We start from the raw sequence: 25,492 nt of genomic DNA, 5'->3' as shown, positions 1-25,492 counted from the left end.
TATTCTTTTCTCTGAAGAACCTCCTTAGGTCGGTTAGCAGTAGATGCCTTAGGTTTCTTTTTTGAAAATATCTACTCTGCCTTCCTTTTTGAAATTTGTTGTTGCTGATGAATGTGTTCTTCATGAACTTCTTTTGACATTGCAAACATGTGTCCATTTTCTTCTAGTGAGCACAGATTCGGACAAGAGCCTGCTGTCATTCTTACCTGTGCTCCTCTGTGTATAATGGATTTTTTTCCTCTAACTGCTTCAAGATGTCCTTTGTATCCCCGTTTTCCAGCAATTTAACTTCGGTGCACAGTGTCCTTTATCTTTCTACAGCTTGGCGCTTGTTCAGTTTCTTGGGTCTGTAGATTTAAATCATGAGGAACAACACTGGCCACTGTTGGCCCAACTATTTCCCCCATTTTCCATTCTTTTCTGCAATGCCAGTTACACGCGTGTCAAACGGCCTGCTATCATCCCCAAGCTAACTGGTGTTTTACTTATACGTTTTCTGTTTTACTTTGGATAGTTTCTGTTGCTACATTTTCAACCTTGTTGATCTTTTAGCCTGCAGTGTCTGATCTGCTTTGAAACGTGTATCCATTTATCTTTCATTGTATCGTGTTTTTCATGTCTAAATGGCCTCTTGAGTCCTGTTTACATCATGCATTTTCCTCACCTCCGTGGTTGTGGTTTCCTTCACCATCTGAATGTATGGAACGTGTGTGTAATAGCTGTGTTTGCACACGTCCTTGTCTGCTTGCTCCTTCCTGTCCACCACTTCCAGGTCCCATGTTCTTTTTTTTTTTTTTTTTAATTTTTTTTTCAATGTTTATTTATTTTTGGGACAGAGAGAGACAGAGCATGAACGGGGGAGGGGCAGAGAGAGAGGGAGGCACAGAATCGGAAACAGGCTCCAGGCTCTGAGCCATCAGCCCAGAGCCTGACGCGGGGCTCGAACTCCTGGACCGCGAGATCGTGACCTGGCTGAAGTCAGACGCTTAACCGACTGCGCCACCCAGGCGCTCCCCAGGTCCCATGTTCTTGATTGACTGTTCCTCCTGAGTATGGGAACTAGTCCCCTACTTCTTGGCATGAAAATTAATTTCTATTGAGTACCTATTTTAAACGTTGGGTTGTTGGTTGCTAACACTTGTTTTATTCTTTGTTTCTAATGTTGATGTATTAATTTTTGAGGGAGAGAGAGGATGCACAAGCAGGGGAGGGTCAGAGAGAGAGAGAGAGAGAGAGAGAGAGAGAGAGAAGGAGACACAGAATCTGAAGCAGGATCTAGGCTCTGAGCTGTCAGCACAGAGCCTGATGCAGAGCTTGGACCCACAAACTATGAGATCATGACTTGAGCTGAAGTTGGATGCTTAACCAACTGAACCACCCAGGCGCCCCATAACTTGTTTTATTCTTTTTTTTTTAAACATTATTGTTTTTAAATTTACATCCAAATTAGTTAGCATATAGTGCAACAATGATTTCAGGAGTAGATTCCTTAATGTCCCTCACCCATTTAGCCCATCCCCCCTCCCACAACCCCTCCAGTAACCTCTTGTTTGTTCTCCATATTTAAGAGTCTCTTATGTTTTGTCCCTCTCCCTGTTTTTATATTATTTTTGTTTCCCTTCCCTTCTGTTCATCTGTTTTGTCTCTTAAAGTCCTCACATGCGTGAAGTCATATGATATTTGTCTTTCTCTGACTAATTTCACTTAGCATAATACCCTCCAGTTCCATCCACGTAGTTGCAAATGGCAAGATTTCATTCTTTTTGATTGCCAAGTAATACTCCATTGTGTATATATATATATATACCACATCTTCTTTATCCATTCATCCATTGATGGACATTTGGGCTCTTTCCATACTTTGGCTATTGTTGATAGTGCTGCTATAAACATGGGGGTGCATGTGTCCCTTTGAAACAGCACACCTGTATCCCTTGGATAAATGCCTAGTAGTGCAATTGCTGAGTCATAGGGTAGTTCTATTTTTAATTTTTTGAGGAAACTCCATACTGTTTTCCAGAGTGGCTACACCAGTTTGCATTCCCACCAGCAGTGCAAAAGAGATCCTCTTTCTCCACATCCTCGCCAACATATTGTTGCCTGAGTTGTTAATGTTAGCCATTCTGACAGGTGTAAGATGGTATCTCATTGTGGTTTTGATTTGTATTTCCCTGATGATGAATGATGTGGAGCATTTTTTCATGTGTCAGTTGGCCATCTGGATGTCTTCTTTGGAGAAGTGTCTATTCAAGTCTTTTGTCCATTTCTTCACTGGATGATTTGATTTTTGGGTGTTGAGGTTGATAAATTCTTTATAGATTTTGGATACTAACTCTTTATTTGGTATGTCATTTGCAAATATTTCTCCCATTCTGTCAGTTGCCTTTTAGTTTTGCTGATTGTTTCCTACCCTTCGCTGTGCAGGAGCTTTTTATTTTGATGAGGTCCCAGTAGTTCATTTTTGCTTTTGTTTCCCTTTCCTCTGGAGATGTGTTCAGTATAAGTTGCCATGGCCAAGATCAAAGAGGTTTTTGCCTGCTTTCTCCTCAAAGATTTTGATGGCTTCCTGTCTTACATTTAGGTCTTTCATCCGTTTTGACTATTTTTGCGTATGGTGTGAGAAAGTGGTCCAGGCTCATTCTTCTGTGTGTCGCTGTCCAGTTTTCCCAGCATCACTTGCTGAAGAGACTGTCTTTATTCCATTGGATATTCTTTCCTGCTTTGTCAAAGATGAGTTGGCCATACGTTTGTGGGTCCATTTCTGGGTTCTCTATTAACTTTTTTATTCTTAAGTAGTGTTAGAATATGTTCCAGCACAAAGTTAAGTACTGGAAGTCCATGGATGTTTTTGAGGGTTGCCTTTAACCTGTCAGAGCAGGTCCACGGGAACCTTTGGAGTAGGGCTAAGAAAGCCTGACTAGAAAAGTGACATCCTTCTGAAGATCCTGCTTGACATCCTGTGTCCTCCAAGGTATCTTCATTCCAGTTTTGTGGGCACTTGAACCATCCCCTGCGCTGTTGGCGTTTCAGAGGATGATCATGCAGTTCTCTACAGCAAGTCTGGTCCTTCTCAAGTTCCAGTACTTTCCTCTTGTCAGTGCACAGGTCGGTGCTAACGGGCCTGCACATTGTCCTCCCCAGCTCTCCAGAGCACTGTCTCTGCAGCCCCCTCCTCTCTGGTGCCTTGGTCCACAAACTTTGGATGCCTGGGTCCCCCAGAGCCCCAATCTCTGTCTCCTCAACTGAACAAGAGCCTAAAGGTGTGTATGGACTTCCCTTCCCTTGACTGTTGCTCAGAAGCTGCCTCCAGGGAGTAACCTGGTGAAACTGGAGGGTTCACATATTTTCCCTTCCTTAGAGATTGCAATCCATCACAGCCTTGTCTCTAGTGTTTCCAAACGATTATTTCTCATATTGTGGTCAATTTTCTCTATGTTTAAGGCAGAAAAGTAAAGGCAACAGCTTCTATTCCATTTCATCTACACTTCATTCACTTTCTTTTCTTATCTTTTAAAATATCTTGTTGTACTTTATTTTGGGTTACGTAGCTGTTCATTTTCTAACTTTGGAGAAAGGATTTTCTTTTTTTAATGTTTATTTATTTATTTTGAGAGAGAGAGTGCACATGAGTGGGGAGGAGTAGAGAGAGAGGGAGAGAGAGAATCCCAAGTAGGTTCCGAGCTGTCAGCACAGAGCCCGACATGGGGCTTGAACTCATGAACAGCGAGATCACGACCTGAGCTGAAATCAAGAGTTGGGTGCTTAACCACTGAGCCACCTAGGCGCCCCTCAGTCAGATATTTTTAACTGATTCTTCATCTCCGGTTTTCTCTTGGGTGATTCCCTGCGTTTCTTCAGTGTCACTTCTTAAATTTTTATTTGAATATCTTTTCCTTTGGGCATAGTGTGATCCTTAGCTTCTGAATGAATCTTCCATTTTTTTCATTTTTTTTCACTGTCAATTTTATTTGTATTTAAGTTTCAAATATCTGTATCAAGACAGCTTTTCATATCCTCAGATGCTTGTTTGAAACACGTAACTCAGTTTGGAGTGTTACAATACAGTTTTCTTCTGTTTTATAGTTGATTTGGTATGTTGTATTCTTACTAAGGTATTTTGGTTCTCATTTCGATTCTTCTTTTGTTATAGTTTCTTCGAATAGATTTATCACATTTTCTTTCATTCACTTGATGGAGTTGGGGTGGTTCGCGATATTCTTAGTTCAATGCTGCCCTCTTCTGTCCGTGTGGCGAAGTACAGCACTTTCTCTAATATTCCTCCTGGAAGGCATTTGTTTTTTGTTTTTTGTTTAAATGTTTATTTATTTCTGAGACAGAGAGAGACAGAGCATGAGCGGGGGAGGGGCAGAGAGAGAGGGAGACACAGAATCCGAAGCAGGCTCCAGGCTCTGAGCTGTCAGCACAGAGCCTGACGCGGGGCTTGAACTCACAAACTGTGAGATCATGACCTGAGCTGAAGTCGGTGGCTCAACCTACTGAGCCACCCAGGCGTCCCAGGCGATTGTTATCAAAGGGGTTGTCTCACCTCCACTCAATTCATTCTTTGCCTTTCAAAATACTAACTTTCCCTCTTTCCCTTTTTCCTTTTCGTCACTCAACCTCCAAAGGGCGACTCTCTTTTCTTTTAAACAATTAATGCCTTTCAAAGACTGCCACCTCAAGTCGTGTATGCTTTTAAATTCCTTCTCTGCAGACGGAGTCTATCTTTCTAGCGGTGGTTGTTAGATCAGGAGTAGGCCGGCTTCTCTCTACCACACATTTTCCAAGACTGTCCTCATTTACCGAAAAAAAGGCTTCTGTTAAGTGCTTGAAGCATGACTTTTTAGGATTTTATGTTTTCTTTCTTTTTTTTTTAACTTGCAGTCATTCAAAGTTTAGTATTTCTCTGTGTCCTAGACATGTTGAAGGTGCGGGGTTTGTACATTATAAAAAAAATGGATTTTGCCATGTTTTACTAGTTTGCTCAGTTTTTGAATTTTCAGGTTTTCTTCTGTTGTTACATAACCATCAAAGATTATATATTTTCCTCTAGGCATTATTATGGTTAATTCCCACACATTTTGCTATGATATTGCTGTTATCATTCAGTTCAAGACATTTTCCATTTTCTATTTTCCTTATGTTTTTCCTTTGGCCCATGACTCATGTCCATAAATACATTTTTACATTTCCAAACACATGATTTTCTAGGGTTTTTGATCTGTTATAATGGTCTTGTGGTCAAAGAACATACTCTGTGTGATTTAAAATATTTGAGGGGCACCTGGGTGGCTCAGTCGGTTAAGTGTCCAACATCAGCTCAGGTCATGATCTCACGGTTCGTGAGTTCAAGCCCCGCATCGGGCTCTGTGCCGACATTTCAGAGCCTGGAGCCTGCTTCAGATTCTGTGTCTCCCTCTCTCTCTGCCTCTCTCATGCTCTGTCTCTTTCTCTCAAAAAGAAATAAACATTAAAAAATAAAATAAAATATTTGAGTAATGTAAGGAGTTATTGAATCACTATATTGTACACCTGAAACTAATACAACACTGTGTGTTAATAATACTGAAATTAAAAAAAAAATCTAAGCCAAAAAATTTAAAAATTAAATATTTGAAAATTTCCAGGTTGTTTTATGATACGTGGTAATTTTACGAATGGTCCTTGCAAGAAGGTATACTTGTGTGTGTGTGTATTATTACTAACAAGTTGCCCCAGTATATTTAAAATTTTTTTTTCAACGTTTATTTATTTTGGGACAGAGAGAGACAGAGCATGAACGGGGGAGGGGCAGAGAGAGAGGGAGACACAGAATCAGAAACAGGCTCCAGGCTCCGAGTCATCAGCCCAGAGCCTGACGCGGGGCTCGAACTCACGGACCGCGAGATCGTGACCTGGCTGAAGTCAGACGCTTAACCAACTGCGCCACCCAGGCGCCCCGCCCCAGTATATTTATATTTATATTTATATTTATATTTATATTTATATTTATATTTATTAACTAATTGTGCTGCCTTATTCTACTATATGAGTTTTGTCTATACTAAATCCCCCAATATCCTGTTGTCCTATTAATTGCCACAGAGTTTATAATGACTCTTATCAGCAAGAGTCACGAACAGATACTTCAGTGTCTTTACACATTAAAAAAAATCTATGTTTAACATAGAGGTCATCCAAGTCAACCTACCATTGTTAATGTTGTACACTAATATGTATTGGATCTTTGCCAAATCAATTGTTGCTATATCATTGATGTAATTTCTATGTCTCTCTTGAAAATCACATGTAAACCTTGATAAGAATAAGAGCTGTGTTACAGGCAGAACAAACAAGCATGTGAAAACAATGGCTGTCCTGGCAAAAAGAAGGCATGTGGGAAGGCAAAAATCACATCAAGTTTTTTACTTCTAAAAAGTCCACTAAATTTGGGGCGCCTGGGTGGCGCAGTCGGTTAAGCGTCCGACTTCAGCCAGGTCACGATCTTGCGGTCCGTGAGTTCGAGCCCCGCATCAGGCTCTGGGGTGATGGCTCGGAGCCTGGAGCCTGTTTCCGATTCTGTGTCTCCCTCTCTCTCTGCCCCTCCCCCGTTCATGCTCTGTCTCTCTCTGTCCCAAAAATAAATAAACGTTGAAAAATAAAATAAAATAAAATAAAATAAAAAGTCCACTAAATTAGAATTGGCCACGGTTCATTTAAAATATCTTTTATCGTGAACTTTGCAGAGTTCACGAGGTCTGTCACAATCACCTGTGTCCTGTGGGTCATGTCTTGATAAGGTTGGTGTGTAATGTGTGGGTAAGATTGGTCCTCCCCTTGAAGGGGCCAAGATTCCGAAATCTGTGCTCTCTTCGAGTTCTTCAGCATTTTGGTATATCATTGATACCTGGTATCATCTTTCATTGGAATCTGGATTTTTCTCTAAAACCCATTGCTTCCAGTTCCTGATGGGTCTTATAAGCTGCCATTTCTATATGTTATATATCTTCAATTTCTTTATGAAACGTTTGCAGATCCTGAAGTTTATTGTTTACACGGTTTTCTCAATCTTTTTTTTTTAATTTTTTTAATGTTTATTTATTTTTGATAGAGAGAGAGAGAGAGACAGAGCACAAGTGGGGGAGGGGCAGAGAGAGAGAGAGAGGGAGACACAGAATCCGAAGCAGGCTCCAGGCTCTGAGCTGGCAGCACAGAGCCTGACGCGGGGCTCGAACTCATGGACCATGAGATCATGACTTGAGCTGAAGTCCGATGCTCAACCGACTGAGCCACCCAGGCGCCCGTCAAAGCAAATCTTTATAGAAGCTTTTCTCTCGCTGGCGAATCTTCTATTTCTAGTCTCTGCATGTTTTGTGTGTACTGTTTCATAAGGAAGGGACCACATTTCCTATTTGAATTCATCAGTGTTCTTGAAGTCTGACTCAATGGAAATTTCTCTACAAATGCTAGATATTTCTTAGGTTCTATGACAAGACATTGAAGGAGATGTTCCTTTATGTCCTAATACTTCAGCATTGTTCATCCGCATTGAGATCCTTCATGACTGTCAACATCATAAATGCCTTAACTTCCTAGAATTTCTTCAAATTTCACAAGAGCTAACAAAAAAGGACTGCTGAGGTCCAGATTCTGAGCATTGCAATTACCATAAACAATGCGAACAAAATTTTCAGGAATTTCCTATTTCTTTCCATTCTTGTGTCTTCCATGTTTTGGATCTCTCTGTCTTGAAAATTGGGCTGCCATTTGCCGTGGTGCTGGGAGGAACACTGACAAGCTGTTGCTGTGGGATCTGGTGCTTGTGCGGGGCCTTAACTCTCCCTGTACAGCAGGGAACGTGAAGGCACCCTCCAGGAACCCCCCAGAAATGGGCACACGGTAGATACAGTAGTTACATCTTCACATACTGCTTCTGTCCTATTCGTCTATACATTTGGGATTTCAAATAAATACACGTTCCTCTTTTTCACTGTTTCCTATGTGTTTCTTACTCCCACTTCGTATTTTCCATTTTTCTGTGCATTTTTGCTTTATCATGAATGGTGCCTCCTCATTTACCTATTAGCTCTCCAATTCTCTCCACCAGTGTCAGATCAGCTACTGTGCTCACTTGCCCTGTTCTTTGTTTATGATATTTTTCAGTTCTGGAACTCCTTTCCCCTCAATTTCCCAATTTCCCATTTCGTAATTTTTAATTTCTTTACAAAATTTCTGGACTCACCTTTTCTCTCCTTGCATATTTTCAATGTCTAGAATCAATGTGTGTCTTTCTGTTTTCTTTCATTCTGCTGATTCTAATTCACGGTGCCCTTTCTCTTTACGTGTTTGGTTACTATCGATTGTATGCTGGACATTTTAAAACATTATTGATGGAAATAATTTAAGGCTTAGTCACATATTATCTTTCTCCAGAGAAGTTTTGTTTCTGTCTGCCTGCATCCTGGGAATGATAAGAATCTCAGATCACCTCGATACCAGTTCAAGACTTAGAGTTTTCTCATTTACTCGGACCAAGCCAGGCTTTAGTCTGGTTAAGGGCTTTTTCCTATTGATGTATCCTTTTCCTAAGAAACCAGCCTCCAGGTATTCCTCCCAAAGCAGTGGATTGTTTTCAGAGATCAGTTCCAACTTTTGATCTTTTATACTTCTGAGACCACCAAAGATCCGGCTCAGAGTTTTAGCTTTCCCTTCTAGAATGGCAAATTCCTGTATGGCCAAAGTGGCCCTGAGTGCTAGGCTTACATTTTAAAATTTCCATCCTTTCGCTGACCCAATCACTTCTACCTTATTAGCTTTTTGATATTTTAATAAAAGCGAAATATTAATCTAGTTGTTTCCCATTAGAAGTATTGCCCCATGTTACCTGGTTAGTTTCTACTACTGGAAATAAAATATCCAGATTTATTTTCTGCGAGAAGAAGTCTAAACTTATTTTGAATTTAAATAAAGATGCTAATAAGCCTTTACATGACAAGCACTTACTTCAGTAGTCTAATTCTAAAATAGATAACTAGATAAAACATGGAGACTTGCCATGAATTTGCAGCTTAAATGAAAAACAAAAGGCACCAATGCCTTTCATTTCTTAAAATGTTTACTTTGATTTGCTCTCAAAGGACTTACCTACAGGAGCAATGGATTCTTTGAAAAGTCTGGAGATGGAATGAGTGAAACTAGTAAGTACAAGTTTTCTTTATCCTTTCAACCACATTCTGCACTTTATCTGAATTTAGAATGGCTCAAAACAGGCCAAATTACCCCCATTTCTTTTTTTTTTAATGTTTATTTATTTTTGACAGAGAGAGAGAGAAAAAGAGAGAGACAGAGCATGAGCGGGGGAGGGGCAGAGAGAGAGGGAGACAGAATCTGAAGCAGGCTCCAGGCTCTGCCCTGTCAGCACAGAGCCCGATGCAGGGCTCGAACTCATAAGCTGCGAGATTATGATCTGAGCTGAAGTCAGACGCTCAACCAACTGAGCCACCCAGGTGCCCCTACCCCCATTTCTAAAGGCAAGATTTTCTTATAAAGAAAGTCTGTAGACAAGGAAAAGCAGGAAGTCCGGCATGGCTGGATGGCATCTAGATAAAGGAGGCACTGATGATACGGATTTTGAGGGACCCTTTTGGTTCCTTCGCCACTCATTGTGGTACAACTGGCAGTTGTGGGACGTGTGCCCCAATCCCCTCTGTGGTCGAATCAGTCTGCGCAATCGTGAAGGAAGACATGGGGAAAGTAGAACTAAATCTAACACGACAGTTACAGATAAATCCACAAGCAGAGATCAATTGTGGAAAGGAATACATATGGGGGTCATGGAAATGGACACTGATTCCTTAGAAGTATTCACATCTTTACTTCTAATGGCTATGGGGTTTCTTTCTGAGGAGATGAAAATGTTCTAGAATTAGATTGTGGTGACGTTGCTCCATTTCGTGAGCACCTTTAAAAATACATCAGTCGCTTTAGGGCACCTGGGTGGCTCAGTTGGTTAAGTGTCCAAGTTCAGCTCAGGTCATGATTTCATGGTTCGTGGGTTCAAGTCCCACATCAGGCTCTGGTGCTGACAGTGCGGAGCCTGCTTGGGATTCTTTCTCTTTCCCTTTCTCTCTGTCCCTCCCCCACTCACACTTTCTCTCTCTCAAAACTAAACTTAATTTTTTTAAATGTAAAAAAAAAAACATTGAACACTTTAAATGGATGACTTTTGTGGTATATGAAATATGTCTCAATAGAGCTGGGGTTTTTTCTTAATTTTTTTCTTAATGTTTATTTATATTTGAGAGAGACAGAGACAGAGCATGAGCAGGAGAGGGGCAGAGAAAGAGGGAGACACAGAATCCAAAGCAGGCTCCAGGTTCTGAGCTGTCAGCACAGAGACCGATGCAGGGCTCAAACCCGAGAACTGTGAGATCATAACCTGAGCCGAAGTCGGATGTTTAACCAATTAAGTCCCCCAGATGCCCCAAGCTATTTTTTTTAAAAAAAGAAAAATCCTTGAGCTATCTGTATATCCCTTGGGTAGTCTTCCAGTCATTTAAATAGCAAGAGTTTAGAGCCAATAAAATCCACATAGAAAAATGATTAATAACATAATCATTAAATTCAGAAAGATACCCAGGTTTAAACTTTGGTTTCATACTTAGTGTGCAGTTAAAATAAGAGACTCTTTTTTTTTTTATAAAATTTTTTTAACATTTTATTTATTTTTGAGATAGGGAGAGACAGAGCATGAACAGGGGAGGGTCATAAAGAGGGAGACACAGAATCTGAAACAGGCTCCAGGCTCTGAGCTGGCAGCACAGAGCCCGATGCAGGGCTCGAACTCACGGACCGTGAGATCATGACCTGAGCCGAAGTCAGACGGTTAACCGACTGAGCCACCCAGGCACCCCAGTAAGGAACTCTTTAATACAGAGAACAAATTGAGGGTTGCTGGAGGGGAGGCAGGTGGGGGGATGGGTTAAATGGATGACAGGCATTAAAAGGAGGGCACTTTTCAGGGTGAACACTGGGTGTCATAGGTAAGAGATGAATCCCTGGGTTCTACTCCTAAAGCCAAGACTACACTGTATGTTAATGAACTTGAAATTAAATTAAAAAATCAGTTATGTAACATCACTGAGCATTAGCTTTCTCAAGTAAGGTGGGGATAACAATACTGCCTTGTCCAGAAACAGGGATGGAAGCAAGATTTTCACTCAAGTAATACACTGTCGGAGCACCCTAGGGGACAGGAGGTTAGTGAGAATGTGGACCCTGCTTAGTTTCAGGTGTGTTTCCTCTAGGAAGTCAGTCAGCCATTGGCCAAAGTCTGAGGAGACCGTGTAGGAGGGCGCGGTCTTCCAGGCTGGTGACCGTCAGGCATTTGGTGGCCACCACTCATGGCTACTGGAGGAGGGTGCCCTTGCCAGGATAGGGCATCTGGGTTGGGCACTATCAGCATTTCCTGCTCTCTCCTCCCCCACAGTATTGCTACAGGACGACAAACGATAACACATGACACACAATCATTGTGAAGGGCTGCATGGTGCCTGGCACGTAAGAAGTACTTTATAAACAGTAGCTATTTTTTTCCAGGGCATAAAATATCAAATACACAGACAATGAAATGAATTGCAAATATTGTGTAACCCCATCCCATAAGACAATCTTACCGTGCATGTTGGTTCTTCGTCAAATACATATGTGTGATTTATTGAGCACGCTTCGTGACGAGGTGGTAAAGGAGTAACTTTCAGTGGGCTTGTCCAACCTGAAAAAAAAAATGTATGTACTTTGGGTTTTTAAAGATGTACTAGAGATCTTTTCTTCCGCCAGAAGTATTTCCTATTAGAAATGACGTTAATTGACGTTTCGGTGGAATATCTAACAACTTTTCTTAGCAGTGAGAGCTGAATTTCCATCTTAGGGTAATTATAACGACGTGGAATTACTTGGTATGTATCACTCATTACTAGAAGAGGCCTGTTGGGTACCATGAATCTGCAGATGAGTGTGCGGTTGGGGACGGTGGCCACACAAAGGAGTCTAGTTACCATGTAGATAACTTACCTGATAGAAGTTCTAAGACCCTAGCAAATACACACACAGACTTCAACAAATATCTACTGCGCCATAAGTGGAAATAGATACACAGAGACGGAAGAGGGGGTTCCTGGGTTTGAGGTGCTCCTGAACAAAGAGCAACGACAGTCATGTAAGTAGATCGTTGCAGTGTCGTGTAGCAACCATAAGGATAGTTGGGCTCTGAGCTCTGTGGGCGTGTGGAGGAAGGATACTGGCCCAGCCAGACTGTGGGGAGTTGAGACTATCTCCCCGAAGACAACTCTTGATCTAACCTTGACAAAGGGGAAGTCAGAAAGATTAGAGTCTGAGAAGGCCTGGACACACCACTGCTGACTTGGAAGACAGAGGAGGCCTCGTGAGGAGGAGCACAGGTAGCCTGAGGGAGCAGAGTGTCCCTGGCTATGACAGCTCTGATGCCCGGAACCAGAATCTGCACAAACTGAATGATCCTGAAGTCGATTTTCCCCAGACACTGTAGGCTTCAGCAGTTAGATCGTGAATAAAAAACCCAGTTGAGGGGCACCTGGGTGGCTCAGTCAGTTACGCGTCCAACTTCGGCTCGGGTCATGATCTCACTGTTCATGGGTTCGAGTCCCATGTCAGGCTCTGTGCTGACAGCTCAGAGCCAGGAGCCTGCTTTGGATTCTGTGTCTCTGTCTCTTTTTGCCCCTCCCCTGCTCTCTCTCTCTCTCTCTCTCTCTCTCTCTCTCTCTCAAAAATAAACATTAAAAAAATAATTTAAAAAATTGAAAAATTAAAAAGAAAGAAAACCCAGTTGAGCCTGCCTAGACTTTCTCACAAAACTGGGTGCTAATAAATGGGTTTCATGTCAGGCTGCTAAGTTTGCGGCACTTTGTCACCACAGGAAGAGAAAATACAGAGGCAGAGGCAGAGGCAGGAGGTCAAGGCCAAGTGAGAAAGGTCGTGCTGAAGCCCATGGTTATTTCCATTTTGAGAACAAGGATAATTCTGATGGTGACACCCAGCTGGCCAAAGGAAACCCTCCAGAAGACCGTTGTGCCCACCGCAGCAGGATGGCACTCTGTGGTGTCCTTCCGATTTGCTGTCATTGACCAAAGAGGAAAGTAGGAAAACAAAAAAACCTAAAATGTGATTTTTAAGGCAGAGTAGGAGACAGGAAACAGGACAATGAATCTCAGCTGCGCACGTCAGGGTCGCTACGCTCACATCTAAGTAAGACGATGGCATTGCCGTTACCTTGTTTCACACTCTGCGGCTGCAGAAGAAACCACTCCAAAACCCAGTGTCTTAAACCAACCACTCATCATCTCCCGGGACTCTGAGGCCAGGCGGGCGTTGTACGTCATGTGGCGTAGCTTGGGAGAGCTCATGCGGTCCCAAATCATCTCCCTCACATGGCTGGCCAGTGGGAGCTCAGCTAGGCCTGCTGACCACTGCCTTGTTTGTTTGTTTGTTTTTCCTACGGGCCCATGCTGGATTTGTCACAAAATAGTCACTGAGAATCCAGAGGAAGAATCCCAAGAGGACTAATCCCAATGTGCAAGTCCTGAAGTCAGGCTCCACTTACATCATGGTTGCCAATGATGTCTTGTAGGCTAGAGCCCAGAGACAACATGGGCAAGGAACAGACCTCATGCCCTGGTGCGGGAAAGGGCAGGCACACACTGAAAGCGGTGAGCTGCCAATGGCCACATTCAGGAGCAGCGATCACACACCTTTTCTTCATTACGCATAGTCTCATTTCACCACTTTCATGCCACCAAACAAGTATCAAGTCCCTTGTCAAGGAAAATGTTGTATTAGTTCTTCCCTTGTTAGAGATGGGACATGTCTGTGACTGTGATATGTTCATTGTGAGTTTTGTGCAACACATGAAAGTGTATGAGTTTGGAGGGGTCTGCCACAAATGGTATTTTTCCATAGGACCTATCATTTTTATCATAAAATACTTCTATAATGTGATGGTTTAAAGAAACAAAACCTTAAATTTTTCTTAATGTTTATTTATTTTTGAGAGAAAGAGAGACAGAGCATAAGCATGAGCAGGGGAGGGGCAGAGAGAGAGAGAGGGAGACACAGAATCCGAAGCAGCCTCCAGGCTCTGAGCTGTCAGCACAGAGCCTGATGCGGGGCTCGAACTCACCATCGCGAGATCATGACCTGAGCCGAAGTTGGACACTTAACCGACTGAGCCTACCCAGGCGACCCAAGAAACAAAACCTTAAAAGAAATATTTAAGGAGTATTCTCTGTATATTTTTTATCTTTTTTTCTTGGAAATATTTATTCAGTTATTTTGAGAGACAGAGTGTGCAAATGAGTGAGGGGGTGGTGAGAGAGAGAGAGAGAGAGAGAGAGAGAGAGAGAGAAAGAGAGAAAAAGAGAGAAAGAGAGAGAGAGAATCCCAAGCAGGCTCCATGCTTAGGATGGAGCCCAACTTGGGGCTCTATCTCATGACCGTGAGATAATGATCTGAGCTGAAACCAAGAGTCAGACACTCAACTGACTGAGCCATCCAGGCACCCCTGTATATTTTCTTATTCATGTGTTTTCCTCCTCTAATGGCTAGAGATGTGTTTCTTCAACATCTAAAATATCCTTGGTAGTGGTCTTCTCTAAATTTTCTTTCTCAACATAGTTAAAGGTAGGTCAATTTTGTCATTCTCAAAGAACCAATTTAAGGTTTAGTTGATTTTTCCTGTTCTTGTGTTTTCTACTTTATACTTTATTTATATGCACCCAACATCAGACCTTCCAAGTACGTGGGCAAATACTGACAGAATCGAAGGCAGAAATAACTCTATAATAATAGTTGGGGACTCCAACATTCAACTTTAAATAATGGGGAGAACAACTAGACAATGATCAATAAGGAAACAGAGCACTCAAACAGTAACAATTTGACCCAAAAGACATATACAGAACACGCCAACAGAATACCCAAGCAGAACACACATTTTTCTCAAGTGCACATGGATATTCTACACAACGGATTATATTGTAGGCCACGAAACAAGTGTTCATAAATTTTAAAAGACCAAAATCATACAAAGGTATATTTTCTGGAGTAGCCAGATTCTGAGACAGAAAGAAAAATGGTGATTGCCAGGGGCTGGGAGGAGAGGAGGAGATAAGAAGTTAATATTTAATGGGTACAGAGTTTCAGGGTTTTTAAAAAAATTTTTTTAATGTTTATTTATTTTTGAGAGAAAGAGAGGGAGGGAGAGAGAGGGTGGGAGGGAAAGACAGAGAGAGGGTGACACAGAATCAGAATCCAAAGCAGGCTCCAGGCTCTGAGCTGTCAGCACAGAGACTGATGCAGGGCTCAAACCCAAGAACTGTGAAATCATGACCTGAGCTGAAGTTGGATGCTTGACCGACTAAGCCACCCAAGCGCCCCCAGAGTTTTAGGTTTTTAAGAAGAAAAGACTTAAGGAGATGAATGGTGGTGAAGGTTTCATAATAATGTACTTAATGCCAATAAACCATGCACTTAAAAATGGTTGATTGTTATAGAGCAAAGGTTTGCATGCCCCCCAAATTCACATGTTGAAACTTTTACCCCCAGTGTGATGGTATTTGAAGGTTGGGCCTTTGGGGGGTAATCAGGTTTAGATAAGGTCTCGAAGGTGTGGTTCCCATAATAGGATTACTATCCTTATAAAAAAAAAAGAGGAAGAGAGACCAGAGCTGTCTCTCTCTCTCTGCCAAATGAGGAAACAGGAAGAAGCATGTCCTCTGCAAGCCAGAAAAAGGGATCTCACCAGGAACCAAATTAGCTGGCACCTCTATCCTGGACTTCCCAGCCCTCAGAACTGTGAGAAGTAAACATGTCTTGTTTAAGCCACACATCCTATGGTATTTTCTTTTAGTAGCTTGAGCTAAGCCGGTGGCTAAAAACAGTAATAAGATATACAAGGAGTTGGAAGTATTGATATTAGGAAGCTGAATGTAGGAAAGTCAAAGATGTGATACAGGCAACCTCTATTTTCTCTGTGATAAGGAAGATGTGTCATCTGTTGTAATTAGAGGCAAAAAGACCAATGAAGGGTTTGAATATAATTAGGATAAGTTTAGAATACCTGACTGGTATATGATAAAGAAAGCCAGCTAGGAACAAAAAAGTATTGAACCCAGTTAAATGTCTAGACAAAGTCGGAATAGGGCAAGAAATTGGCAATATAATCTTTTACGATATTGTCTTGGTATTTATGAACGCCCACTGAAAAGCGTACTGGTGTGTGATATAATTAATTCTACAAATATGTCCTTTATCAGAATGTATTCTACATTATGTGTATTTGGGTTTGCTAAAAACTGAAAGTACTTACTATTGATAATTAATGATTATTTCCAAGATCTACAAAATCATTGAAAATTTGGACAAATTATATCGAACCCAGTCCACAGCTGGCCGGTATTACTCCTTGAAACTCTAATAGCCAATATTAACAGCTACTATTAACTGAATGCTTGAACTGGGTTCCAGGAATTTTGTTTCGTGCTCTACATGTCTTAATTCATTTAATCCTAATGATTTTATAAGAGAAGTACTCTTATTGCCAAGGAATTGAAAATTCTGGACTTTGTAAGAGCTAACATTTATTCGTCAGATATCTTCATGTGATATCTTTATGTGAATTATATTAAATAGTCCTCGTTATTACCTTATTAAATAATACTAGTATGTGAATTTATATGTATATCCACAGGCATAAAGAGATTAGCAACTATTCCCGGATGATAGGGCAAGTAAGCCTTCTCTTAGGATTCAAGCCTAGATAGACAATTGAACTCTATTGTACTGATTCGGGCAGTGAGTTCTATACTTGGTTCTGAACTGTTGGTGCAAAGTCCGTTAACCCTATTTTAGTTTTAAGTTAGCTTCGATGAATTATTTCTTCAACGTGTAATTTGCTGGAATAATGTTCTAAGAGTCCAAGCTTAGAAAAACCTAACGAAACAAACCAAAAATACGGCTCTTGAAACTTACACTAGGCTGGGGTTTACTGCTTGTAAGCAAAGTGGTATACTTGTCTAAAATAGGACTCTTATAAACAACTTCAATTCCTTTAAACATATTCTTAACAATGACTATTATCTTACACGGAAGCATCAGCAAAAGATTGAGCTCAAGCTCTTTTCTTGACAGAGTCGAAAAATAGTCACTAGCTCTGAATCAGGGAGATTCAGATTCTGCACGACAGACCCGAACTCATCAATGGTTCGAGGCAAATTATGTTAGCTTCCGGTCTAGATGGCATTTCAAGTGGATTGTAAAACACTTACTTCTTAAAATAGATTGCTGGAACCTCATTCACATTCTTTACTTTTTTCACTCATACTCTTCATGTGGAAATGCCAAACTAGAGAATTCCCCCAAGCCCGCCTGCTGAGTCCACAGCTGAAGCACACGTGAAAAAGCCTAGCTCTTATCATCTGCTTCTCTCTCTCCGAACTGCTCTTTCTTATTCCGTGTGCCTTTGCTTTGCAAGTGTTTCTCACCATTTCTGCACCAGGCCTGTGACACTGTCTGAGAGTTCTTACAGAGAAACCATAAAGTGTAGAGCTATCAGTAAGGGGTCAATTCTGTATCCAGGGCTACAGAAGGGTTGTTTCTTACTGGACCCCCAAATCGACTTCCAACTACCTTCCCATTTCATTTTGGTTCTTGGGACCTCTTTCATAACCATCAGCAGACGTTTTTCAAGGGAGAGAGACAGATAAGGAGGTATGCTATACAATCATCCAAACTAAACATACATTCCCTTGTGGAAAAATTAGGTTATCTACATGTCTAGAATAAATTCTCTGATATACACTTTGTGTTGGCCACTTATCCTAATTAAGGCACGTTTTAAAAGCCATTTTTTTAGGGGCACCTGGGTGACTCAGTCGATTAAGCATCCAACTCTTGATTTCGGCTCAGGTCATGATCTCACAGTTCGTGGGATCAAGCCCTGTGTCAGGCTCTGTGCTGACAGCATGGAGCCTGCTTGGGATTCTCTCTCCCTCTCTCTCTGCCCCTCCACTTCCCACACATGCACTCTCTGTCAAAAATATATTTAAAAATACATTTTCTTACAAATAGATTTATAAAAGGCTTATTCTTACTACCTTTTCCTTACCATCTATAATTTTAAAAAATAAGAATTCCTTATTCTGTATAATTTTAAGTTTAAAATACTGAATCTTATATCCATGCTCTTCTCTTTCGTTTGAATGTTTAAAAATTATAAAGCCCAGGGGCACCTGGGGGGCTCAGTCGGTTAAGCATTGACTCTTGATTTCAGCTCAGGTCATGATCTCATGGTTTGTGGGATCGAGCCGCAGGTCAGGGCTCTGTGCTGACAGTGCAGAGCCTGCTTGAGATTCTCTCTTGCTCTCTCTCTCTCTCTCTCTGCCCCTGCCCCGCTGTCTCTCTCAAAATAAATAAGTAAACATTAAAAAAATTATAAAGCCCATGCCACTTTATTTACCTCCAAGTCTTGCTCTGATGGAAATGTCCGGTGTTGCCCTGGAATCCCATCTCCTGTCTTGTTTTAGTTCTTCTATTAAAATTGTTTGCCTTTTCAGTGTTGTTTGAAATCCTGTGTCTGGCCTGGGAACTCGATGCTGCGGTTTCACGTCACTGAAATCCACCAGGTTTGGTATGGTTCTGCCAATGCCAGGTTTTAAATCAGCATCACCACCAGGACTCAAAAACCCTGAACAGGGATCACCCAAGGGCACATCATCCCGAAGTGGAAATAGTGGATAATCTTGCCCATATGGCGGGGGATAAGGATAGTGTAAATGATAGTCTGGCATGACTGAAGGGGGATAAGGGTGAAACTTAAGAAAAGTAGGATTGCATTTCTTTTCAATTCTGCCATGGTCATGTCTGTCCTCGACGCCTTTCACAAAAGGCATGTTCATTTTTCTTAAGAGATCGCAGTAGTGCGGGTAATCCACGTTCTCAACAGCCTTTGCTCCTGGAAGGATGGACCTTTCAGAAATACTGATCTTTCCGGGTGTGCACTGTGAATCCATATCCATGCTCTTTAGAATTTTGGCTGACTGTAAATGAAGCTCTTCTGATGACGCCTTTCTCTTTTACTCTAAAACTTACTATTTCCAATAATTGAGGATTGGTTAATCTAACCTAAAGTTGTTGATTTGGTTTTCTAAATGTTGATAGAGTAGGTTTTCTTCTTCTTTTTTTTAAGGTAGATATTTTTTCCCTACCAAAAGAAGTAGATAGGGCAGTAAGGGATGAGGACAGAAAATAATAGAACAAAAGAGAGTCCTTGTTGCTTGGCAACAGCTAGAACTGTAACACATTGGACCAGTTAGTGTATATGTCATAATTTAATTCTTAGGAAAGACAAAAATGGCCTTGTTAGTAGTGTTTTCATGATAGTTTCCTCCCCACTGCTCAGGAAAATGGTGCTCAGTTGTCACTTATTTCTAAATTTTTCCATAAGTTGACATTTTATGGGTAAATGATATTCAATAAAGAGTATAAAGCAGCTAATCAACTGACAATATATTTTTAAAGTCTATATCTAACTAAAATTTTTACCTTACAGACCTAATAAATTATAAAACTCACTACCTGAATAAATAAATGTAAATGTAAAGCAAATGTAAATGTAAAGCAAAAAATGAACATGTATTATATCATAGGTAACTCAGTGCACATAATTTTTAAGAAACATAAGTAAAGTCAAAGCACAAGTTCATCATTAAAATATCTAATTTTTTGGGAGGGCACCAGCAGGGGAGGGGAGGGAGAGGGGGACAGAGGATCTGAAGCAGGCTCTGTGCTGACAGGCTGACAGCAGTGAGCCCGATGTGGGGCTCGAACTCACGAACCACAAGATCATGACCTGAGCCAATGCTCAACTGACTTGAGCCACCCTGGTGCCCCACAAGTTCATCTTTAAAATACACTAAATTGGGGCACCTGGGTGGCTTGGTCGGTTAAGCGTCCGACTTCGGCTCAGGTCATGATCTCACAGTCCGTGAGTTCAAGCCCCGCGTCGGGCTCTGTGCTGACAGCTCAGAGCCTGGAGCCTGTTTCAGATTCTGTGTCTCCCTCTCTCTCTGCCCCTCCCCTGTTCATGCTCTCTCTCTGTCTCAAAAATAAATAAACGTTAAAAAAAGTTTAAAATACACTAAATTATTTTACGTTTTTGCTACCAATGTACAGAATAGGGACAATGGAATTTTTCAAAGCATTTCCAAAAACCAGAGTAAGAAAGCAGTTATTTGCTCACCTACGAAAAAGGACACCATTAACAAATTGGTCATTTAAAAGCTCATTTCAATGAGATAATTTGGTCTTGTATGAAAACCGCTGCCACAGGAATTCCAAATATTGGAATTTGGGCACAGGGTTCACAGCATCCCTAATGGAGAAAAAAAAAAATGCAAGTATGAGTGAGAAAGCTACTTTCTTGCAATCAGCTTTCCATCTTCATAATCACACCACACATTAACTACAACCTCCAATATTACATCCTACTCTCAGGTTGAATGTTAGGTATTTACCCAGGAGAACAAGGTAGGAGGGATGATGAACTGCAACAAATTCTCAATGGCAGAAAACAAAAGCCAATAGCAGCCACAAGTCCAGTTGGCAAAAATCGTATCTTTCAGGTTTACCAGTTTATAAAAATTAAGAGGAGTTTTAACAGGGCATATACCGCGCCATAGTGATTGGGGACACTATTCAGTAAGATACGACCAAAATGCTGGCTGGATCCAAATCATACTGAAACATGCTTGAGCACACTAAATTTAATTCAAACCTGTATATAGTCTTTTGGGGGGCAGCTGGCTGGCTCAGTTGGTAAAGTGTCTGACTTCGGCTCATGTCATGATCTCATGGTTCATGAGTTCAAACCCCAAGTTGGGCTCTGTGCCAACAGCTCAGAGCCTGGAGCCTGCTTCAGATTCTCTGTACCTCTCTGTCTCTGCCCCTCCCCAGTTCCCACTGTCTCTGTCTCTCTCTCTCAAAAATAAACATTAAAAAAAAGTTAAAAAAAGTGTTTTACAAAAGAACTAAAAACAAAAAGTTTCTAAAGATGTAAATCCACTCAGTGAAATAAACTGTACTGTATACAGTTTACCAAACAATTAACACATGCATAAAAGTAGCCAGAAAACTCAAGGAACATCCTGGTGCTTTTCCAGAAATAGCCTTTGTTCCTTTCTGCTTTGTTCTGCTTTCTGCTTTCTCCCTGGACCCCCCCTCCCCCTCCCCCTCTTTTTAAATTTATACCTATTTGAATGCCTACTGTATGCCAGGAACTGTCCTAGGAGTGAGGTTAAAATGGTGGCAAAACAGACAAGAGCCCAACTATGAATATGTAAATCAGGGCAGCTGCTAAGACAGCAGGGGACAGGGATATCTGTGATCAGAACACTTGGAAAGGCGTTAAATCTTTGCGATAACACTAGCAACCAAGGGAGGGGTTTAGATTAAGTGGTTAGGCTGTTAATTTTAAATCCCTCCACTGGAGCCCAGCATATCCAGGGACTGTTTTCAGTCCACTGAGGAGCATTCATTTCTTCCTACTAAAGCGAACACTACACGTCACTGTTAGACACTGTCTTCAGTGGCTTATGCTTCATTCTTTGATGTGTTTGCATCAACTGCATAAGATACATTTCTGTCGTAGCGCTGCTCCCGTTAAGTGACTCCTTCCAGCTGCAGAAAAGCTAAGGCGCGATTCTCTTAAACACACTGCGGCCATAAATGCCCATAGGTGGTGTCACACACTCTCCCGAACTTAGGTGATAAAACACAATCTTCCAGGCTCAGTGCAGCACAGAAGTCGACCTCCTCTAAGGTGGTTTCCTCTGTTCTTCCCACGAAGCTTCTCTCCGGGGCTGCGAGGTCTTACTTTCGATCCCACCTGGTGCGTATGCACTTCCCTCCCAATCAGGCGCCATCTGTCCATCAAACACCGGCAGCTGACATTCGACACCAGGCTGTCCTCGGCAGGTGGTCGGGCGTCCCACTCACTCAGTTCCCACCGCCTGCTGCCCAGGGCTGGCCGGGGTGCTGAGCCTCATGAGGCGGCCTCGCTCGGCCCGCCAACGCGCACTCAAAGGGAGGGGCGAGGGCGGGGAGGCGGGGGGGGGGGGGGGCGGTCCGCGGTGCTCCTCCCGCTCCAGAACCTTCAGCAGGGCGCTCCCGCTCCCCACAGCTCCCTGGGCGGCGCCAAGGTCCCCGGGGCGCAGCCGGGGCGCTGCATGGCGGGCGGCACCGCGCCCCCGAGGTTGGCGTCGAGGGACGCTGGCCACGCGGCCGGCCCAGCCCCGCCCCGCGGAAATGGCGACCCGCCCTTCCGGCCTCCCTTCCGGTCCGGGCCGGTGGGCGCGCGCCGATTAACGACCTTATGCGCCGACGGTCGGCAGGCGGCGGCGGCGGCGGCGGCGAGTGGATGGAGGCCTCGGGCCCCGGCCGGGCGCGGCGGGGCTGGCGGCGGGCCCGGGCCGCGGGCTCCCCGCTCTCCCGGGCCGCGGTCGTCCTCCTGCTCTCCGCCTTCGTGGCGCGGGCGTCCTCGTCAGGTGAGGCGCCGGCGCCCGGGTGGCGGGCTCTCTTCCCCCACCCCCCTCGGGTCACGTGTGCCCGCCGAACCGAAGAAACTCCGGTACCGGCCATGGTGGGGGGTGTGTTTTCTTGGAAACCCGCGGGGGGAACGCGCGTTTGCCCGGGGCAGCGGCTGACTCCGTGCAGGCAGCAGGGCTCCCGGGTTTGAAGTCAGATGGGCTGTGAAGCAGCTCCCCGATTGGCCCCGGGCGGTTGTCGGCCCCACAGGGGGTTGGTTGCACACGGAGCTTTGTGATCATCCGTGGTCGCGGGGCTCCATCTACTGGTTTTAGTCGTAAAACGGGGGAGAGACTGGGATGTTCAAGGGTTTGACGTGTTCCCGCCGCCCTTTGTCGCCCTCTTTGTGCCCCAAGAAGTTCCATCCTGTTTTCAAAATGTTATTTCGGTTATTGGCCAACGCAAAAGTGAAGCGGGAGTTTCAGCCGGTGTCCTGTAACTGGAAAGGTGGTGGCTGCGTTGTTTAGCCTTCAAATGTTGGACTCTTTTTTTTTTTTTTTTAAATAAAGTCTCTCCCAGAATCGAATAATTAAAAGCACAAAAAGGAGTTGCTTAAAATGCTACAAGTTGTACAAAAGAAGAGAAATGAGAAAAGAAGTCCTCCAGGAATGTAATTGTAGAGGGACTGTGGAGGAAGGCATGGGCTAAGGAGGAGAAAGGAAAGAAATGGAGTGAATAGACATTCCGAGGTATTCCAAAGTGTAGGCGTCAGGGCTCGTAAGGTTCTAGGATATGTAAGGAGTAGCCCGTAACCTTTAATTACCCAGTAGGAGAAGGATGCTTCTTGACCCTGACCCCTGGTCTTACGCTAGATGTGATGGGGTGTGTGTGAGCTACCTGTTGATCCGATGACAAGATCAGACCTGAGGATAGAATAAATAGAACAAAGCAGGCAGTGTCTAGTATGTAAGCTCTGCATAGAAAAGACTGATATTTACATAGCATCTGATAGTTTGGGTTCAGCCCCTACAGTAACTGTAAATCTGCAGTTCAGTCCCAACTGAAGATGCTAGAGTTTAAGGTGACTTTCCTAAGACCAGTAAGTGGTTTTCTGACTTTGAATACCATACTTGTTTCTTTGCACTCTCCTCCCTCTCTGTTAAATGTTTTTGGGTATATGCCTTACTGTGTTTTTTTTATAGTGCTCCTACGACTTGGTCAGTGCACACTATTATGCCCATTTGCTCATTCAGCAACGACCGAAGAATATCAGAATGTATTGTACGCAACTATTATTATTCAGTTTGTACCATGTGCAAGATGCTTGGTACTGGTTTTTCATAGGTTGACACAAACATAGGTTCTACCATCGATGGAGTCTATAACAAGAAAAATCACATGTGTACATAAAGAACTGTAATACAATGTACAGTGCATGTCATTGAAGAGGTGCTGGTGATGGAAGCGAGGGAAAGTAAGTGATCAGGACATACAGGTTTCAAGGAAGAGGGACTTGTGATTTGGGTCTTGAGGCGTGGGGCATTGGGACTTTAAAAACAGAGTTTTCTGAGTGGATGTAGAAAAAAACCAAGGATGAGATATAGTAGGGGGAAGCAGGAAGTAGAGTAATTTCGCTGGCATCTCTTCAACCGAGATCAAATATACTCTACTAAAGAATACCCTGGAATTTCTAATGAAGCAGATTGCTGATCGTTTGTTTTTGTTCTTGATAGTTGGATATTTGATTCGATTACCAAGAGGTTTTCGCTTGACCCAGGATACGGTGAAAATAGTGGGATCGTCAAATTTTCCAGGTATTAACGAATAGATGTTCAGTAATTTTAAGAGAGTATTTATCATGTGTTTAGGTTTTATCAATCTCGTCCAAAAGGCTAATGTTGTACAGACACCCTAGTCTCCTAAGGCTCTTTTCCTTCTATGGAAATGGATTTGAATTGTTTCCATATAGTTTTATTCATCCAGGTCTGATTCTGTTTGCTGTAATTGCTTAAGTGGGCCAAGTATAGTTATTTCTAGAAGTCATGTAATTAAAGCTGCCTATAGTGTTTCTGCTTGTTATTGTATAATTTTAGCCGTGATATTAAATGTATGCAGTTCAAATATGCTACAGTTTTTTCAGTTGAAAAGGATTTGGATTTATAAGCTTTTGCAATAGTCACATGAGAAGCATAGCAACTAAAACTTTTTCTTTTTTAACTGAGGTAAAGTCACATGCCTTAAAATTCCTCCTTGTAAGTGTACATTCCAGTAGCTTTTAGTATTTTGACAAGGTTGTGTAACCATCAGCAGTATGTAATTTCACAACATTTTGGTGTCTCCACAAAGAAATGCCGTGCCCATTAAGCAGTCACTCTCCAGCTGCTGAAACCACTAATATCCTATTAATTTGCCTATTCTGGACCTTTATGTAAGTGGAATCATACATTTTGTGCTGCTTTGCATCTGGCTTCTTTTACTTATTATAATGTTTTTGAGGCTCATTCATGTTATAGAAAGTATCCGCACATCATTGGTTTTTGTGGCTGAATAATATCCTATCCTATGGATGCACCATGGTTTCCACTTTTTGACTATTTTGAATAATGCTGTTACAAACATCCCTGAAAAGTTTCTGTGTGATCACGTTTTAAATTCTCAATATATACCTGGAACATACGGCAACTCTATGTTTATTTGAGGAACTGCTGAACTATTTTTCAGAGAGTCTTCATTATTTTACTTTCACATCAGCAAAGTATGAGGACTCAAATTTTACAGCATCCTTCCCAGCATTTGTTATTGTTCATCTTTTTCAATCATAGCTAACCTAGTGTCTGTGAAGTGGGTTTTCATGTGGTTTTGAGTTACATTTCCCTAATGTCTAATGATGTTTAAGATCTTT

The 25,492-nt window shown here is 42.4% G+C and overlaps 2 protein-coding genes across 10 annotated transcripts in view; one reads left to right on the top strand and one right to left on the bottom strand.

The window, feature by feature from the left end:
- The window catches only part of SPATA48 (spermatogenesis associated 48), a 56,263-nt gene extending 34,118 nt beyond the window's left edge, over positions 1-22,145 (bottom strand). For 2 of the 7 annotated variants that reach the window (XM_045052110.1, XM_045052112.1), the window contains exons 1-4: positions 21,316-22,145; positions 20,309-20,440; positions 18,527-19,270; positions 11,655-11,752 (exon numbers count right to left, since the gene is read on the bottom strand). In XM_045052110.1, the coding sequence (XP_044908045.1) occupies positions 11,655-11,752; positions 18,527-19,085 (657 nt within the window). In that variant the 5' untranslated portion in view covers positions 19,086-19,270; positions 20,309-20,440; positions 21,316-22,145. Of the gene's footprint in view, positions 1-11,654; positions 11,753-18,526; positions 19,820-20,308; positions 20,441-21,315 lie in introns of those variants that run through there. The other 5 variants (XM_045052111.1, XM_023250151.2, XM_023250150.2 and 2 more) reach the window with 5 other exon arrangements.
- A 307-nt stretch (positions 22,146-22,452) lies between these two features.
- The window catches only part of ZPBP (zona pellucida binding protein), a 112,250-nt gene continuing 109,210 nt past the window's right edge, over positions 22,453-25,492 (top strand). For 2 of the 3 annotated variants that reach the window (XM_006929088.5, XR_006594055.1), the window contains exons 1-2: positions 22,454-22,610; positions 24,324-24,404. In XM_006929088.5, coding sequence (XP_006929150.4) covers positions 22,484-22,610; positions 24,324-24,404 — 208 coding nt within the window. In that variant the 5' untranslated portion in view covers positions 22,454-22,483. Of the gene's footprint in view, positions 22,611-24,323; positions 24,405-25,492 lie in introns of all 3 variants that reach the window. The other variant, XM_023250153.2, reaches the window with a different exon arrangement.

Source organism: Felis catus, chromosome A2 (genome assembly GCF_018350175.1).
Source record: "Felis catus isolate Fca126 chromosome A2, F.catus_Fca126_mat1.0, whole genome shotgun sequence".
In the NCBI taxonomy this organism is placed as follows: domain Eukaryota; kingdom Metazoa; phylum Chordata; class Mammalia; order Carnivora; family Felidae; genus Felis; species Felis catus.
The sequence above is the reverse complement of the archived record's forward strand: the minus strand, read 5'-3'. Positions and strand labels throughout refer to the sequence as shown.